The 17,159-nt window shown below is 36.5% G+C and overlaps 3 protein-coding genes across 3 annotated transcripts in view; 1 reads left to right on the top strand and 2 right to left on the bottom strand.

The window, feature by feature from the left end:
- Positions 1-37: 37 nt before the first annotated feature.
- glod4 (glyoxalase domain containing 4) lies at positions 38-4,260 on the bottom strand. The gene is made up of 9 exons (XM_079609585.1): positions 4,086-4,260; positions 3,833-3,882; positions 3,611-3,731; positions 2,698-2,842; positions 2,414-2,550; positions 1,660-1,746; positions 1,462-1,575; positions 1,286-1,372; positions 38-1,206 (listed from the first exon to the last, which is right to left on the bottom strand). The coding sequence occupies exons 1-9, from the start codon at positions 4,173-4,175 to the stop codon at positions 1,141-1,143; spliced, it is 897 nt and encodes a 298-aa protein (XP_079465711.1). The 5' UTR covers positions 4,176-4,260; the 3' UTR covers positions 38-1,140.
- A 658-nt stretch (positions 4,261-4,918) lies between these two features.
- On the top strand, positions 4,919-8,602 carry mrm3a (mitochondrial rRNA methyltransferase 3a). Its single transcript, XM_079609582.1, has 4 exons — positions 4,919-5,449; positions 5,956-6,200; positions 6,287-6,454; positions 7,371-8,602. The coding sequence occupies exons 1-4, from the start codon at positions 5,049-5,051 to the stop codon at positions 7,895-7,897; spliced, it is 1,341 nt and encodes a 446-aa protein (XP_079465708.1). The 5' UTR covers positions 4,919-5,048; the 3' UTR covers positions 7,898-8,602.
- A 553-nt stretch (positions 8,603-9,155) lies between these two features.
- Positions 9,156-17,159, bottom strand: part of nxn (nucleoredoxin) — a 67,405-nt gene continuing 59,401 nt past the window's right edge. The window contains exons 6-8 of the mRNA XM_079609581.1: positions 15,678-15,857; positions 15,438-15,562; positions 9,156-10,653 (exon numbers count right to left, since the gene is read on the bottom strand). Of these exons, the coding sequence (XP_079465707.1) occupies positions 10,471-10,653; positions 15,438-15,562; positions 15,678-15,857 (488 nt within the window). The 3' untranslated portion in view covers positions 9,156-10,470. The remainder of the gene's footprint in view (positions 10,654-15,437; positions 15,563-15,677; positions 15,858-17,159) is intronic.

Below are 17,159 nucleotides of genomic sequence, written 5' to 3'. Positions count from 1 at the left end.
TTTTCCATAATAAAAGCCTACGAGAAGAGCACAGAAAATAATAAAAAGTTATTTATTTTTTACTAAAGAGCCACAAACGTTTAATAAGTCTTACCATCTTTATAGGTACGGAATACAAAAATTCTTGTCTTTTACCTATTATAAATAAAAGTGTGCAAATTGTTAGTTTTATAAGTTGGACAGTCAGCTGACTGTCATGTTTATACAGAGGGTGTCACCTGACCACAGGTGAGCTACACCCATAAACAATATATAAAAGGCGACACCATGGGCTCTCAACAGGTGTTTTAGACTTGAAGCAGTTTGTTTTAAGTATTTGAGCAGTGTTTTTTTTTTTTGTATATTGCATCAAACAATATACAAAACAGGACAGAACAGATATAGAACCTCAGGAATGAAATTACATCAAATCTTCATGTAAAGTTTCACAAACAAAAAAAGAAAGAGAAAAAAGAAGAAAAAATAACATTATAAACACATACAAAGGAAAACATACATGACTTAGCGAGCTGGCGGCTCCTTATGCTCTCACGGTACTTTGATGTCAGAAGCCGATCAGTCTGCGCAGTGCCGCTTCAAATGGAACACACCTAACCTTTTTGACTTCTGCTGTAATTATTACTATTTGCTGTAATTAACACTATTTGTTTTCAAAAAATTTTAATTAACAAAACTGTTGAATATTTTACATTTATTTATATGATTTACATTATATGATGTAGTAGAAGTATTACAATACATATCTCTGCTGGTCAGTGGAATGAAACGGAAAGCTTTGTCTTTTCTTTCTCTGCACCTTGGAATGTACCATGAATGTTTCTTTGAATTTGTCATTGTAAACTAATAATTGCAATTAATTTGGTATGGCACCAAAGGAAATGTTTATTTTAATAGCCTCTGAATATTTGTAACATTACACTTTGCTGATTATCCTCTTTATTTATCAAAAATATACACTTTTAGGAGAATAACTACATAATCATGAGGATTAACAGAAATACACATTTTTCATCATGTCCAAAAGTGTGTCCTATTGAAGTTTTAGGGATTGTAGGGTGTTCTTGATAGAATTGGCATTATTATCTGGTTGACTGCATAGCCTGGATCTTTTCACGCAGTGTCAATGATGCCAGACAGTCTTTATGCTGAAGCCTTCTGCTTGTTGCGTTTGGCGAACCACTCGTCACTCTTATCTGCAGCCATGGCCTGTGAAAGAAACCAAACAGAAAACATATGAATGCGGCTTGTAAGTGGATCACAGGATTTTTTTTATACTCTAAATTACCTTATCCAGTAACTCATTTCCCTGAGGGTCCATTGCAGAAAGCTGCCTGAATGCCTCATCACCCACAAAGCAGATCTCATGGCCATCCTACATTATGTGGAGATCTGAGTCAGCCAAGCTTACTTTTGCAAATACTCAACATTCAGTCTCAATAACATTACACAATAAATTCTCACAGGATCTGCCAGAATGACGACTTCCACTGTGGCTTTTCCAGGTGTGTCCAGACTCACAAGCGGGGTGAGGATTTTGTGCTTTTCTTTTTTCATTATCGCCTCAATGTCTGGTAACTGTAAAACAAAGACATTTCCTTAAAATTACAAGAAGTAAAATCTGATGTGGATGTTGGTTTTGAGTACAGTAGATTATCTGACCTGATCCCGAGGGCAAGCGAATGCGATCCTTCCAAAAGCAGTTGCATGTTCCACATCGCCTCCAATGTCCTGTAACTCCAGCTTACACTACAAAAGCACAAGAATTGATTTCAAGACACATACACTACCATTCAAAAGTTTGAGGTCAGTATGATTTTTAAATGTTTTAACAAAAAAAAAAGAAGGAGTTTCTTGTGCTCAATAGGGTTGCATTTGTATGGTCAAAAATACAGTAAAAACAGCAATATTGTGAAATATTATTACAATTTAAAATAACTGTTTTATATTTAAAAATATTTTAAAATGTAATTTATTTCTGTGATCGAAGCTGAATTTTCAGCATCAGTCTTAAGTGTCACATCACATGATCCTTTAGAAATCATTCTAATATGCTGACTTACTGCTCATGTTACATCTTAGTGTTATCAACATTGAAAACATTATTTTTGTGGAAACCATGATTTTTTTTTTCAGGATCCTTTGATCCTTAAAAATATTTGGTAACAGTATACACTTTTTGATCCTTGCTGAATGAAAGTACTAATTTCTTTCATGAATTTGCTTTTGAACGGTAGTGTGTATATGCATTTGTATAAATTCATTTCCTGCCATAAGGGCCTGAGAAGTTTTATAAAAAAAAAAAAAAAAAGAGTATAACCAAACTCAAGACTGTTCACGAGGTCTTGGTGAGTGGCATGTCCTCATAATTTAATTATTGCCAAAAATACAATAAATGGATTATTTTCAGCCAAACCTGATTATCTGAGAATCCCATTAAAGCAATCTTTTTGTCCTCATTTTTCTCAATAACTTTCATTCCCAGCAGGGCAGACCAATAATGAATAGAACGCTGCAGATCAGACACTGCCAGAGAGACCTTCTGGACAGGATCTATTACCAAGAAAAAAAACAATCAGTTAGGAGTCAGTATATAATGGCGCAATTAACTACTAAAGTTACCTCATATATCTGCTTCCACATTTCATGAAGGAAGTTTTCACATCCCTATTATAACACGAGCTTCACGCAAATACCCACCACAGCTCGGCTGTTCCTTGTCTATAAGGAAGAAGCGGTATCCTCCCGGAGCTTCAGTCATGTAGAGAGAGTCTCCAACTTGTGTGAGAGGCCAGTTTAACCTCTTCGCATTACTCACAGCCTGACTAGACTGGAGAGTGAGACCCTAATATTGAAGAGCACAGATAGAGGAAAGATCAGGATCCCATTTCACAGAAAACATACGGTGTGGACCAAAAGTCAGAAACTGCTAGTGAAAATGCTTTATTTAATATTGATACCAAAATGAATACCTAAATATAAATGATTTATTTTGTCAATTCAAGTTAAAAGTTGAATTATAAATGATGATGATCATGTCGTATTTTATCATGAATATATATTTAAAAAAAAAAAAATTTTTGGAAACAAAGCTGAATTTTCAGCATCGTTACTCCGGTCTTCAGTTTCACATGATCTTTCAGAAATCATTCTAATACGCTGTTTTGGTCCTCAAGAAACATTTATTATTATTATCAATGTTGAAAACAGCTGTGTACACATTTTTTTTTTTAGGATTCTTTGAATAGAAAGTTCAAAATAACAGCATTTATCTGAAATAGAAAACTTGTGTAACATACACTACTGTTTGGGGTCAGTAAAAAATAATAATATATATATTGGAAAGAAATTAATACTTAATACAAAAGTGACAGTAAAGGCATTTATAATGTTACAAAAGATTTATATTTCAGATAAAAGCTGTTATTTTAAACTTTCTATTCATCAAAGAATTCTGTCCACAACTTTTGAACACACACAGACAGACACATATATATATATATATATATATATATATATATATATATATATATATATATATATATAGTATTATTCATTTATTTTATTTTATTTTTGTATGTGTGATTTGAATATAAATGTATAAGGAGTTTACCAGGAAGTCATTGCCAAGGCGATATTCACCCACTCCATAGTTATAGGTCAACTCTGCCACAAAGTGGTCATCTTCTGGTCCAAAGCCCACCATGGTTTTACTCCATTTCCCATCATATGGACTGACAACACAAGAACAGATATATGTTTACAGGTTAAGTAGTAGTTAAGTTAGTAAAAAAATAAAAATAAAAAATAAAAATATATATATTATATGACTAACCCATTGCAGGTTGCTTTGCAGCCCTCCTCAAATTCTTCATGACGCAGAATCTGTATATTAGAGTCAGTAGTTATTGTTTATAAATCTGTAATTTGAGACTGAACACAGACTGAGGGAAGATATGCGACGTGTCAAAACTGCATTTGGTAACATCATTAACTGTCTTATCACCATTATTAGGAGGCAAAGTCCTCAATGAATTTAGAATACAGAACTGGAATATTACAATAAGGTCAATAGACAGCTCTTCTACCTTCATTCCTAAGACATCCCTGTAAAAAGTGGCTGTTCTGGTCCTGTCTCCTACTTTAAAAACAAAATGCAGTGCTCTTCTAAGTGCCATCACTCTTGAAAGTCTCACACTGTAAACGCGACGATCACACACACTCTGTATCGATGCAATCACCTTGCGATCGATTGCTCTGCTGTCAACATGCCACAGACTAAACCAAATTAATTTGTTTAATTTCTACGTGGTTTTGTAATGCCATTATATAAATGTGCACATTACGTCATTTTAAAAAAAGAAAAATGCAAAAAGCACAACTACATTTTAAATAGCATGTTTATAACATATTTCTTGGTTCAATGATTATATCATTCTTTGGTACAGTCCATTCTAGTGCTCGGCTAGTTATGAAACTGAATCAATCACACGAATCAATTCCTTTGAACGGCTCTGTTCAAAGAATCGGTTCAGATATTGCTGTTTACTGTGATTTAAGTGAAGTGTATTGCAATTTCATCTGTCCATGTGTTGTAGCTCTGATTCAGCTCAAACAGACATTGCATTGTATTACATTTACAGTTTTGGTAAATCTGTCATAAAAAGTTAAATTTGATTTGATTTATATTTGTTCATTAAATATCTGTTCCCATCTCTCAAATCCTCAGTTTCCACATGAATCCACTGATTCAGTCTGTCGCACATTCAATGTCCAAATATTATGGATTAACATTTTATCATGAACTATCAGTATTTTGTAATGGAATAACTACACAATGTCTAATTTGTTTTATTATGCACCATAGTAAGTAATTATATCGATATTTTAGATTTAATACTGTTTGTGTTCACTTGGCTGCATAACTAACTGACAGTTGATGGGAGACCCGATTTCTTACGACACCGGTTTAGTGAACCGATCCGACTCAATAACGATTCGTTCACCGGTTGTTCATTCATTCCCAGTGACGCAGGTCGCGGTCAACAAACATGGCAGCGCGCATGTATAACGTGAGTCGTGGATTTGTTATTTTCGGGGAACATAGTTTATTATTTAGAGGCCATAACCAGATCTTGGTGAATTCGAGGCGATATGTCCGAGCCCTCCGACGGACACCCGTGGCGGTCTTGTATCCCAATGGTGAACGAGAGACATTTATTAAATCGAAGGAAACAGCTGATAAAATGAATCAAAAGATGTTCAAACAAAAAGGCAAAAACCTCTCTGAGAGTGATAATAAATACAACAAAGAGAAAGTCTCTGAGAGAGCTGTCAACAAGAAGTGGAGTGGTCATCATGTGTCTGAATGTGCAGAAGAGTCTCCTCACATTATGGACAGGCTTGGTGGGCTGCGCTACGAAAAGGCCCCTGCTGGAGATAACAGACTCGCGTGAGTACAAATACTACTGGAAAATGACTGTTACCAACATCATATCATCTGCATTCTTGCAAAATACATAAGTTGAGTGTGGAATGGCAAGATATCTGCCTATATTCCATTTAATTTCATTTGTTTATTTATTCACAGTTGCTGTATTTAATAGAGGAGCACCATATATATGATTGTGAATCTCTTTTAAAGGGATAGTTGCCCAAAAAATTGGACATAAATACGTTTTTTTTGTTAAATATGTTTTTTTAAACAACCGTTGTCAGAGGTTTTGACATTATAATCCATTGTCTATGTTATTGTTCGCTGTGAGTGACAACAAACTATCAAAGTATCATGCCATTCACAGCCGGAGCTTCTTTTCTCCACACGGGTGAATGACTTAAAATAATAAACATTAGTATAGGTATTAAGTAAACGCATGCCATGAATTGGAAGATGGTGTTTGCACTACTTTATTTCAAAGAAAAAGTTACCATATAACAATGACGTCGTTGTCCCCTTAGGAAGGTGTCCAGTGTGGCCCGCTCCAGAACGTTTCGGGAAAAGGAAGGTAAGGTGCTGCTGGAGGGCAGGCGTCTGATCTGTGACGCTCTGTCTGCTGGAGCGTCTCCTCAGATGCTTTTCTTCAGTGCGGTGGAGAGACTGCAGGAGCTTCCTCTAGATAAACTACAGCAGGTCAAGCTCATCAAGGTCAAATATGAGGACATGAAGACCTGGTCTGACCTGGTCACTCCCCAGGGTGTTATAGGTTCGTTGCCGAATCTCTTATAAACCCATTTTACTTCTAAATGTTTATAACACAACTCAAATCACACTGTTTCTGTCAAATCACAGCTATATTCTCAAAACCTGATGCCTCCCGTCTGGCATTTCCAAAAGACATACGTCACCAGTCTGTGCCTTTGTTCCTGATATGTGACAATGTCCGTGACGCTGGAAACCTAGGCACTATTTTACGCTGTGCAGCAGCTGCTGGTTGTGACCGTGTTCTCCTAACCAAAGGTATGTAATAAATGAAAAATGTTTTTTTTGTTGAAAACACTTAACGCACTTATGACACATAACAATCTGCAGCTTATTTTTGCAATCCAGGTCAATTTTGACTCGGCCGAACTTAAGCTTATAAAATAGAATAGCTTTTTATCATGTTATTACTACACTTACCAATTGAACTATAGCAAAACGTGAATCAAGAAAAATGTTTTTTTAGCAATATTTATGATAATTTTTACTTGAATATATAATTTTATGAAATTAACAAGATCATGAGAATGACCAATTATCTATTTAAATCAATAGATTTAATTAAATTAATTTGAGCTTATAACTCATGACGGCTCAAAAACAATCCGAATGTATGAAAACTACATTTCCTAACAAACAACTTAAATATACTATAGATAGTTTTCAAACTAAATATATTAATTTAACTTGAATAAACTTTCTAATTAATGATGGCTTACTTGTTCAAATTTGGACTATTTGGCTTTTGCTTTACATGCTTATGAGCTGTAGTTTATTTAATATAGTTTATTTGTTGTTACTTACATTTGTTTATAGTGTGTTTTTGCTTGTAATATTATGTTTACCAACTAACTTCTGTCCTATTCAGTATTTTTTAGACAAATCTAACTCATAGATGTACAAAAAGGGCCAAAAAACTGCATTATATAATGTGGATATTATATAAAGTGAAGTCACACTTGATAAAAGAAAAGTTATATTTATTTTTTAAATAGCCTAGTTACAAAATTAAATGATGTATTTTGGTAGTCTTCACACATTTTCAAAGTTTGGTGGTTCCCATACTAAAAACTAAGCATTTTTTTTTTAAAGTAAGAAATCTGAATGAAATGACCCAAACGTGTTATAAACACTAAGAAATGTTATTTTTGGCTGTTTATTAAAAATTTTCCAGGTTGTGTGGATGCCTGGGAGCCCAAGGTTCTGCGCGCAGCAATGGGAGCTCATTTCCGCCTTCCGATCTTTCCAAATTTGGACTGGGATGAAATTTCTGAGCACTTACCAAAGGACGTGATTGTCCATATAGCGGATAACTGTAGCATTTCTACAAAAGACCCTGCATCTGCTCCAGTTTCAGGACAAATCCAAAATGTTACTTTGGATGAATCCAGTGAAAGTGACTCTGATGAAGAGTCCGATGAGGAACTTTCACTGCCGTGTGTGAAGCCTCAGGTATACCACGACAGTTGGGCTCAGAAGAGCACGGCCCTGGTGATTGGTGGAGAGACGCTTGAACTGAGTTTGGAGGCTCTTGGATTGGCCGAGGAAACGGAGGGTAGGAGGATCTTTGTTCCCATGGCTCCAGGAGTGGAGAGCCTGAACTCTGCTATGGCTGCTAGTATACTGCTGTTTGAAGGCAGATGGCAGCTTCTGAAGGTGGCTGACAAAACCAGCAGGAAAGCAAGATCTAAAATGTTCTAATGATTGTTTTTCTTGTAACGTTTAAAACAAAGATATTTTACCAATAATGTCCAGGGCTATATGCTGCACACTTTAAAGGGATAGTTCACTTTAAAATTAAAATTCTGTCATCATTTACTCACCCTCAAGTTGTTTCAAACCTGTATTAATTTATTTCTTCTGCTGAACACAAAGAAAGATATTTTGAAGAATGTCAGTAACCAAACAGTAGTCTGTACCCATTGACTTCCATAGTAGGAAAAAAAAATACTATGGAAGTCAATGGGTACAGACTACTGTTTGGTTACTGACATTCTTCAAAATATCTTTCTTTGTGTTCAGCAGAAGAAATAAATTAATACAGGTTTGAAACAACTTGAGGGTGAGTAAATGATGACAGAATTTTAATTTTAAAGTGAACTATCCCTTTAAGTGTCAAACAATATCACCAATAAACATTTCAAACAGTAGCAGGCTAGTATTCTACATTGTCACATGACCTCATTGCATTCCATGTTTAATTAAGCTAGGTTAAGAGAATTCCTATTATAATATATATTCCAAAATATTAGAGGTTAGAATTCTGGCCAGCATTGATATTACAATCCTATACTATTTTGTCTAAATTAATGATAAACAAAACACTAAAATTAATTTGAGCATTAAAACAACTAGTACATTTAGGCATTACAATAAAATGCTCAGTGTTGTAAAGATTACATTTTATTAAATTATTATTGTTAAATCAGTTTGATGATGTAAGGGTATGTTTACACAACAATGTGCTAAAAACGGAAAACTGACTAAAAACGCGGTATTATTGATGCCAGGCCAGTAGTTGGCGATGTCACACTTTGAGAAACAATACAAGCCTATAGACTGAACATGTAATTTTGTACGTTTTTGTAGTTAATATGGAACGGTATCTTTTTCAAAAACTTTGGACTGAACAACACGCATGACGTCACAATTTTCACAAATTCACGTTTTTGTAGTTTATAACGGTATCGTTTTCAAAAACTTGTACTTTGAAACCCATTTTCAAAAGTTTCAAACTGCTGTTGCCGTGTAAAGGAACGGCCAAAAACGAATAAAGTTTTCTGTTTTTAGATGGAAATGCTTTTAAACAGTGTCATGTAAACGGCTCTTAAAGTAATCTAAATGTAAAAAAAAGTATGCAAAATTAAATATGGAAAAATTCCTATAGGGATTGTATGAAATGAAAATAAAAGTATAGCTTGAATGCAATGTCAGTCGCTTTGGATATGCGTCTGCTAAATGCATAAACACAAATATCCAGTATCAAGACCTTTGTCAGGTTAGACGCCATTTTGAATTTAATGCAGATGAAAATGAGGCTGTGAGGGATTGACTTACATTATTTACAATGCCACAAACACACACACACTGTATAAAGGTCCTAGATCCACATCTTTCACGGCTCGAAACTTTTAAACTGTTAATCAGCTGAACAATCAGTATGTTGTAAAATCAACAGTACAATCATTGAACACACTGTCTGTATTACATTCCTCACAGCTTTGTTTTCATTCCTGTCAAAAATTTAATAAAGTGTAATGTCGTTACCCTGACTAAGGTCAATTACCAACAACAATATAAAATCAAGCAATGTGAATAAATGAACAAAGTAAAATGAACTTAATCACATAGCTATAGTGATTCAAGGGAGTTAATTTGACATGAAACTAAGCTGAGTAATATGTATAAAAAGAACACAGATGTTTTAGACAGTGAGTTTTAATGCTATGGCATCATTGAAAACGACCAAGGACAGACAGTGTGCTTTAATTGGCTACATTTCATAAGGAATCTTGCAGTTAGATGCTGTTTATTGTGCCTTCAAAAAAACACAGACCACTTTAATACAGGGGACCTTCACAGAAAATCCACTTAAATGTCATGTTTGAGATGGGAACAGATCAGTCATTCAACAACATCAAATATCAACAAGGTGGGCGAAGTCCTTGTAAGAATCAACTATAGACAACTGCATTAAAAAATAAACAGCGGCAGCTAGCTACACAAAGAATAGATAGTGCCTTCTATACAAGGATATAAACATCAGCTTGTTCATGTATTTATCAGCACCCATAAGAAGACAATCACAGCCGTACTGAACATATGGCCATGGATAATGTGCAGTGTCTGTGGAAAAATGATGACAATAATAATACACTTACCAAGCTATATTTATTCTAATCTCTTGGTTCTTGAAACAATATCCAAGGATAGAAGGAAATACTTGCTAAACATCTTGATAAGAGCAAATCGGAACAAAGGTGTGTTCACTTGCAGCTGCAGGGTTCAGTCTAATCTCTAAATGTAACAGCAAAAAGACAATCAACGTAAAAATCTGCATTTTACCATCAGCGCTTTAGTAAATGCAAGGCACCACAGGAGGAGGCGGCCGCTTCATGATGGAGGGGCACGTATTAAAAGAAGAAAAATGTCAATACAAAGTACGATTCTGTTCGAACAGTCTGACGGGAAGAGAAGGGAGAGCACGCCTGGAGGTCAGGGGCCAGATGGAGGTTCGGGTAACGGTGCAGGGGAGTTTAGTGCAGTCCAGGACTTCATATGGGCTCTGGTTTGAGCTTCTCAGCTAGAAAGTCACCAACAAACTGTTCTACCACAGCCGGCGTGATCTCCTCCACGTCTTTAACGTATTTGGCGCGAGCCGACATGTCCAGGATGGTGAGAAGAGGCGCGGCCTCAGGCAGGTTGGTGTAGTCCCGCAGGGAATCACTCATATCGTCCTGTCGGGAGATGGAAATCATATGAATATCATTGTCTGCGAAATTACTAAATTGAGCCTGCAACTACAAAGAGTGGAGAAATGAACTGTGAGTGTATGAGAAACAACCAAGGAGACACAGGGAATCATAAAAACTGCATCGAGGCCAGTATAAAGCGCTCGCGCTCTCTCAAAACCAGCATGACGGCACAGACGGGGGAGTTTCGCTGAGCTCCTCGCTCCCCATGGAGAGGACGTCTCTGCTACAGCAGGAGAGGACCAGGAGGGGGGACAAAAACATCGCATCACCCACCTTGTTGTTTCTGAGGCACTAAAACCCCAGGAAACTTCAGAGAGATGAATCACACAGTGTGTGTGGAAAACATTCCCATTATTCCCATTGGGGGGTTCCTAAATGTGTGTTTGTGGAGTAACAAAGGCAAAGCCAGTGATTTTATTTTTTGAATGTCTTTCTTCAAGATGTGGTTTGACCTTAATACCAAAAGCTGCTCTCCCAAAATATACGGATAATTTTTTTTAATGGTTTTGGCAAGAATGTTTTTGCTCATATTTTGACTATTATTTGTATTTGTTATTACTAGAGTGAAGCGACAAAGGTTTACTTGCATTTCAAAACTATTTTTCTATTAAAAAAATGATGAATGGATTATGGAGTATAAAATATGATGACCAGGCAGGAATGTTTATATTTATGCATCCTAATCATCATTGTATTGCAGTGAATTATAGGTTTTGTCCCCCACAATATAAACTACAAATCTTTGATCATAAAATTAAGCATTGTGACACTGATAATTATACCCAATTGGCCAAGTAGTCTGCTATTATTGTTATAAAATATTACTGATTTACACTACACGCTCTCAGAACTTTATCTTACTTGTTAGCCATAGAAATATCAATAACTACATAAAATTTTATTTTTGCTCGGTTTGGACCTCTGAATAAAACTGAGGTGTTTTCCTTCCTTGATCAAATATGACAATCAACAACAACAACAAAAGATATGCAAACTTTTTTTTTTATTTTCTTTTATATTTTGCCTAAGGGTTTTTGCCAATAAAATGTTCCATTAAAAAAAATATATATTCTGACTGACTTTTCTGATGTCAGGCTTTACAGGGTTACAAGTGCCAACTTTCTCCACCAAACAACGCAATAGGCCATATAGTTTAACACAAATTGACTATACTTTAAAGGTCTTTCAAATGAGTGCGTCTTGGAAAGAACTGCATAGTAATTTAATATGAAAGAAATTATTATAATGCAATATGAGTAGCTTTTTTGACCACGAGAGGGCAGTACAACAGTTTCGACGAGATCTCGACTCGTTTATTCCATCTCTGACTGGCTTGCAGTGAAACTATGAGCTATTCCACAGCAGTACATGAATTAAACCGCATAATCATATTTTGGGCCTGTAAAAAAAACGTGCTGTGCTGTTTTTACTACCTAAAAAGGTCAACAGAAAGTTTGTGACCTCGACTTCAAACAAAACTACTAAGAGATGGAATGGCTGTATTGTTACAGTAGTCGAACTGTCATTATAGTTACTACCTGAAAATAATAATAATACAAAAACACATGCAAAATAAAGAGTGGTGAATCACTAATATAATTGCAGATTGTCCATTTCCTGTTTTATAAAACAGGAAAAGTGGATCACATGGGGTCACTGGTGCTTTTACCCATAATCATTTCCCTTTCCACGTTCCAGATGCATTCCAGTCTGATCTGAGCTCACAACACACTGCAATAGATTAAATTGCTGAACCAGGAGAGACAATGACTGTCAAAATTTGACATATAACAAAGCGTAAAGCTTGTTTCTGGGATTTGCGCTCAATGGCCCCTTGTAAAATTGTGAACCGATAAAGATCAGCGAAAGCCGTCCATCAGCAGAAGCAAATACAGTGAGAAATTGACTCTTGTCAGTGTAACCCTTCCAGGTTTTTAGATATGAAAAGATTACATCTTTCAGGCTGTCTACCTCTCAATGGAAAGCCATGCATCTTCTTTTGTGGAGCAGCTAACCTTGTGTAAACTGTTCTTCAACCCTGGCGGCCCTTTCACACACGCGCGCACACACACGCGCGCGCGCGCGCTGAGCTCTCCGTGTGGAGACAAAGGGTCAGCCTGTGTCTCCAGCTGCTAGCGTGATAAGGGACAGTGTGTTTACCAAATTGCACCGGCCCTACAACGTGAAGTTTATTCTGCCTATTGTGGGCCCGTAGCATTCCATAAGCATTAGCCATCTGCTCATGCAAGCAGAGATAAGGCTGTCTGATTGGCCAGCACACTACGAAGGGCCTGTGCTGATTGGTTATCTGAGAGAGCTCTGATCTAAACCCAAAGAGTGTTCTAGCTGTGCGCGGCACCAGACATTAGGTTCAAATAATCACACATTGGAAATGAATAAAAACCATCGGTGCAAGAATGCGTCTCCCGCTGCCAGGCTTTGATCGACTATTTCGTCACTGATTAAAGGAATATACTCCGATACATATTAAGCTCTAGCAACAGCATTTGAGGCATGCTATTGATTAGCACTGATTTATAAAGACAAAGAAAACATTAGTGGACAAACCCCATTTAAACCATGTTTGTGATCAGTAAGATGTTTTAATGTTTTTGAAAGAAGTCTCTAATGCTCACCAAGGCTGCATTTACTTAATCAAAAATACAGTAAAAACATTAATGTGGTATTTTAAAAATGTATTTTTTTTTCTGTGATGCAAAGCTGAATTTTCAGCATTATTACTCCAGTCTTCAGTCACGTGATCCTTCAGAAATAATCTCGATTTGCTGCTCAAGAAACATTTCTTATTATTATCAGTGTTGAAAACAGTTGTGCTGAATAATATGTTTGTGGAATTTGTTAAGATTTCTTGACGCACGCACTCACTCACACACACGCACGCACGCGCACTCACGCACACACACACACACACACACACACACGCTCTCTGGCCCTTGACAGGCTACATGAGTTCCTCACACTACTTCTCATTTCCTTTATTTCTTCACTCACACTATCTGATTTGATTTGACAGCACTGGCCTGTGAGCATGAAGTTAATACTTGATACTGATTTGCAGTTGATTTCTGGACTGTGTTAGAAGTGATACAATGTGTTGAGTTATACAACGAATGAATAAATGGACCTGTTGAAAATGTGCTCCACATAATAGCCATATATTCGGTCTTCAAAACAGGTTAAATTATCAACATGCCACAGGAAATAATTTTGGCCCCGTTTGAAAGAACAAACAAACAGCATTTACAGTAATTTACTTACAATGAAAATCTATGGGGCAAGTCATTTTGCCAGGATAATCATTGAAATACACAAAAGTATCGCCACAAGACAAGGTGTTAACATGAGACAACGCAAGGTAAAAAAAAATAAAAAAATTGCACAGTATCATAACTTGTATAATATGCATTATCAATTAAAAATACAAAAAACAACACAAAGCAAAACAAAAACCCAAAACAAAACACAGCGGAAAAAAACGCAACACAAAGCAAAACCAAACACAGCCAAAAAACAAACAAAAAACACAACAGAGTGAAACAAAAAAAAATGGTAAAGCAAAAAAAAGAAAGAAGTAAAGCCAAAAAAGGACACAAAAATAGCATAGAAAGGAAGTACTTTGTGTACTTGGCTTTTGGATTTTTGGCTTTTGGATTGCAAGTCACTTTGAGGGGTTATAATGTCAGATGTTGGTAGATGTGTAGCGTAGCGGTTAGACGTGCACAGCTACAGAAACATGTGCGGGGAATCCCTGAAACTCAAACCATGGCAAAGCGTAATGCCATCCTGAAGATCTGCCATTTCTGGGCGTGCCTCACACAAACAAAGACTGGTGGCAGGGAAGTTCAAGTGAGAAGGGGAAAAGGAAAGAAAGGGGCGGCTAATCGTCTATTAATTAACACTGCCGTCACATGACTTCCGCAAAGGTCACAAAGAGAAAACAGGAGATAAGAGTTATGAAAATGTTGGCTTTCCTCCCTCTTGGCATGCAGGCTTGAAAGACGAAGAGGTGATCAGGGAGATGAAAAAAGCGAGGGAGGGAGAGAGAGAGAGAGAGAGAGAGAAGGGCACAGCTGTTTTGGCACCCTCTGGGTTTGAGGCTTGCGCTACATGTGCTTGCCATTCAACTGCAGCTCCTTTTATTTACTGCATGTACATGTTGGTGATTGCAGGCCGCCCTCCCGAAGGATTGTTTTACACAAATATACAGAAACAGATGGCACATCACACTTGTGTGTAAAAGCAAGCAAACATTCAGATTGTTGTGGCAGAAAAAAAAAAAAATTCTCACTCAATAAACCTCATGAACTCATGATGCTTTGTGCGATAAACAGACCAAAATTTCAATCATTATCCAATAATAATCTTCTCCTCCAGTGAGCTGAACTCGAGAACTGAATCAGTTTGATTCATGAACAAATCATTCAAATATCAGTGTGTTTTTTTGTGTGTTTATCACATAAGCTCACATATGGCATTTTGCAATTTGCATATGGCAATTTATCACATATGGCATCAGATGACTGAATACTACTTCTATAGTATACTTTTAATTAGTATTCCATGATACTAATATGATAATTAATTAATTTGGTCATTTTAGAGCTTCACAGCACCATTCACTTTCATTATACTGCCAAAACTGGCAAACACATTCTACAAAATATTTTCTTTGCAGCAGAAAGAAAGTCTTGGTTTGAAATGAAATTGAAATGTGAAATTACACACACGTATATCGACAAACGTACCTCTCCAGCTACAAAAAAGAGCAGTGGCGTCTCCTCCTCCTTGGCTTTGTACTTGGCCATGATCTTCTCTGCGATTGGCTGGATGAGCTCCTTGGCCGGCTCCAGCTCTCCCTCTTCCTCAGCGTCTAAAAGAGAGGTTAAAACAGCGAGATGAGAGAGAAAGATGAATGAGCATAGTAGTTGGAAAAGGGAGGTGAAGAGTCAATGATCTCAATAGAAAGAGGAGAAGAATCAGCTGACCTACGAACAGCACGAGACAGGGCCCTTCGTGCAGCTGTACAGCGTTGGATTCGCTGAGCTCCAGCACGGGCCGCGGGTGCCACGGGAAGAACCGACAGTCGGGGTCATTGAGAACCTCCACTCGTCCCTGTCGCGTGATCATGTGACCCTCTGTGTCCAGAAAAATCAGTGTGGGGATACCTGGAGAAAGTTAAAAAAATATATATTTAAATAACATTTGTTTATATTAATCTGTTTTTGTCAAATATTTTTACATTTCTATATATTAAACATCAAATATGTTCTGATTGGCTTTCCACAAAACATTAAGCAGCAACTGTTTTCAAAATGAAAAATAATAAGAAATATTTCTTGAGCACAAATCAGCATATCAGAATGATTTCTGAAGGATCATGTGACACTGAAGACTGGAATTATGACGCTGAAAATCTTTGCCATAAATTATTTTAAATATATTAAAGTATAAAACATTGATTTTAAATTGTAATATTTCACATTACAGTTACTTTGATCAAATAAATGCAGCCTTGGTGAGAGAAAAAAAAAAAGTTGTTAACATATACTAATTGTGTAAGAATTAACATGAACTACAATTAAGATTGAAATGTTGCTTTTGCGTTAAACTTATTGTAAAGTATTAGTGATATGTTACTGTGTTTGTTTTCATGCTTAATGTTTTTACATTTAAAACAATCATTTTGTGTGCTTTTGTCGACAAACGATACGCCGTTTATCAGAGTAAAATGGACAAAATGTTAATAAAACTAAAGGACAATTCATCTTAAATGTTATTACTTTGTATTATTGGCTTTAATGGTTAGTGTGTGAGATGGTGGAGTGGACAGTGGCTTTAGGCCACACAACGGTCCTCCACACCCTAAGCAAAGCACCAGCACACATTCTTCCACAAAGACACAGTCAGACGGCCTTTGGTCACACTGATCTCTCTGTACGGCGGACTCTCTCAAGCCTCTTCTGAGATAGAAATCTGCCTGCAGTATTAGTGGCCTTATCAGACTCGCACACCGACTTCAGGCTGGAGCGAATCAGTATCAACTCATCCAAGATGAATTCCACACATTCCAGACCGGATAGGCCAGAAGCCAGTTCTTTCTTTCTCAATGCATCCACTCCCAATGGAGAAGAGCAGAAAGCAGAGTTAAAGCTTTTTACTGTTAAAGGGGTCGTATGATACCTGGTCCATGTATAAAGAGTTTTTTTGGGGGCAGAAAACGATCAGAATTTAGTTTTTCATCCCAATTTTTTCACATTCGGACATGTCGGACGTGTTTACGACAGGGAGATTTACATTTAAAAAAACAACAAAAATAGTAGAGTATGGATGTACGCAGGGCAAGAAGTTTTGAAAAGAATATTTTTCTTTGGCCATACAATGAAAGTCAATGGGGTCCAAGTGTCGTTTTGACCAGTTAACAGTTAAAACATTCTTTAAAATATCTTCTTTTGTGTTCTTCAGAAGAA

The sequence above is a fragment of the Phoxinus phoxinus genome (genome assembly GCF_949152265.1).
Source record: "Phoxinus phoxinus genome assembly, chromosome: 4".
Classification (NCBI taxonomy): Eukaryota; Metazoa; Chordata; class Actinopteri; order Cypriniformes; family Leuciscidae; genus Phoxinus; species Phoxinus phoxinus.
The sequence above is the reverse complement of the archived record's forward strand: the minus strand, read 5'-3'. Positions and strand labels throughout refer to the sequence as shown.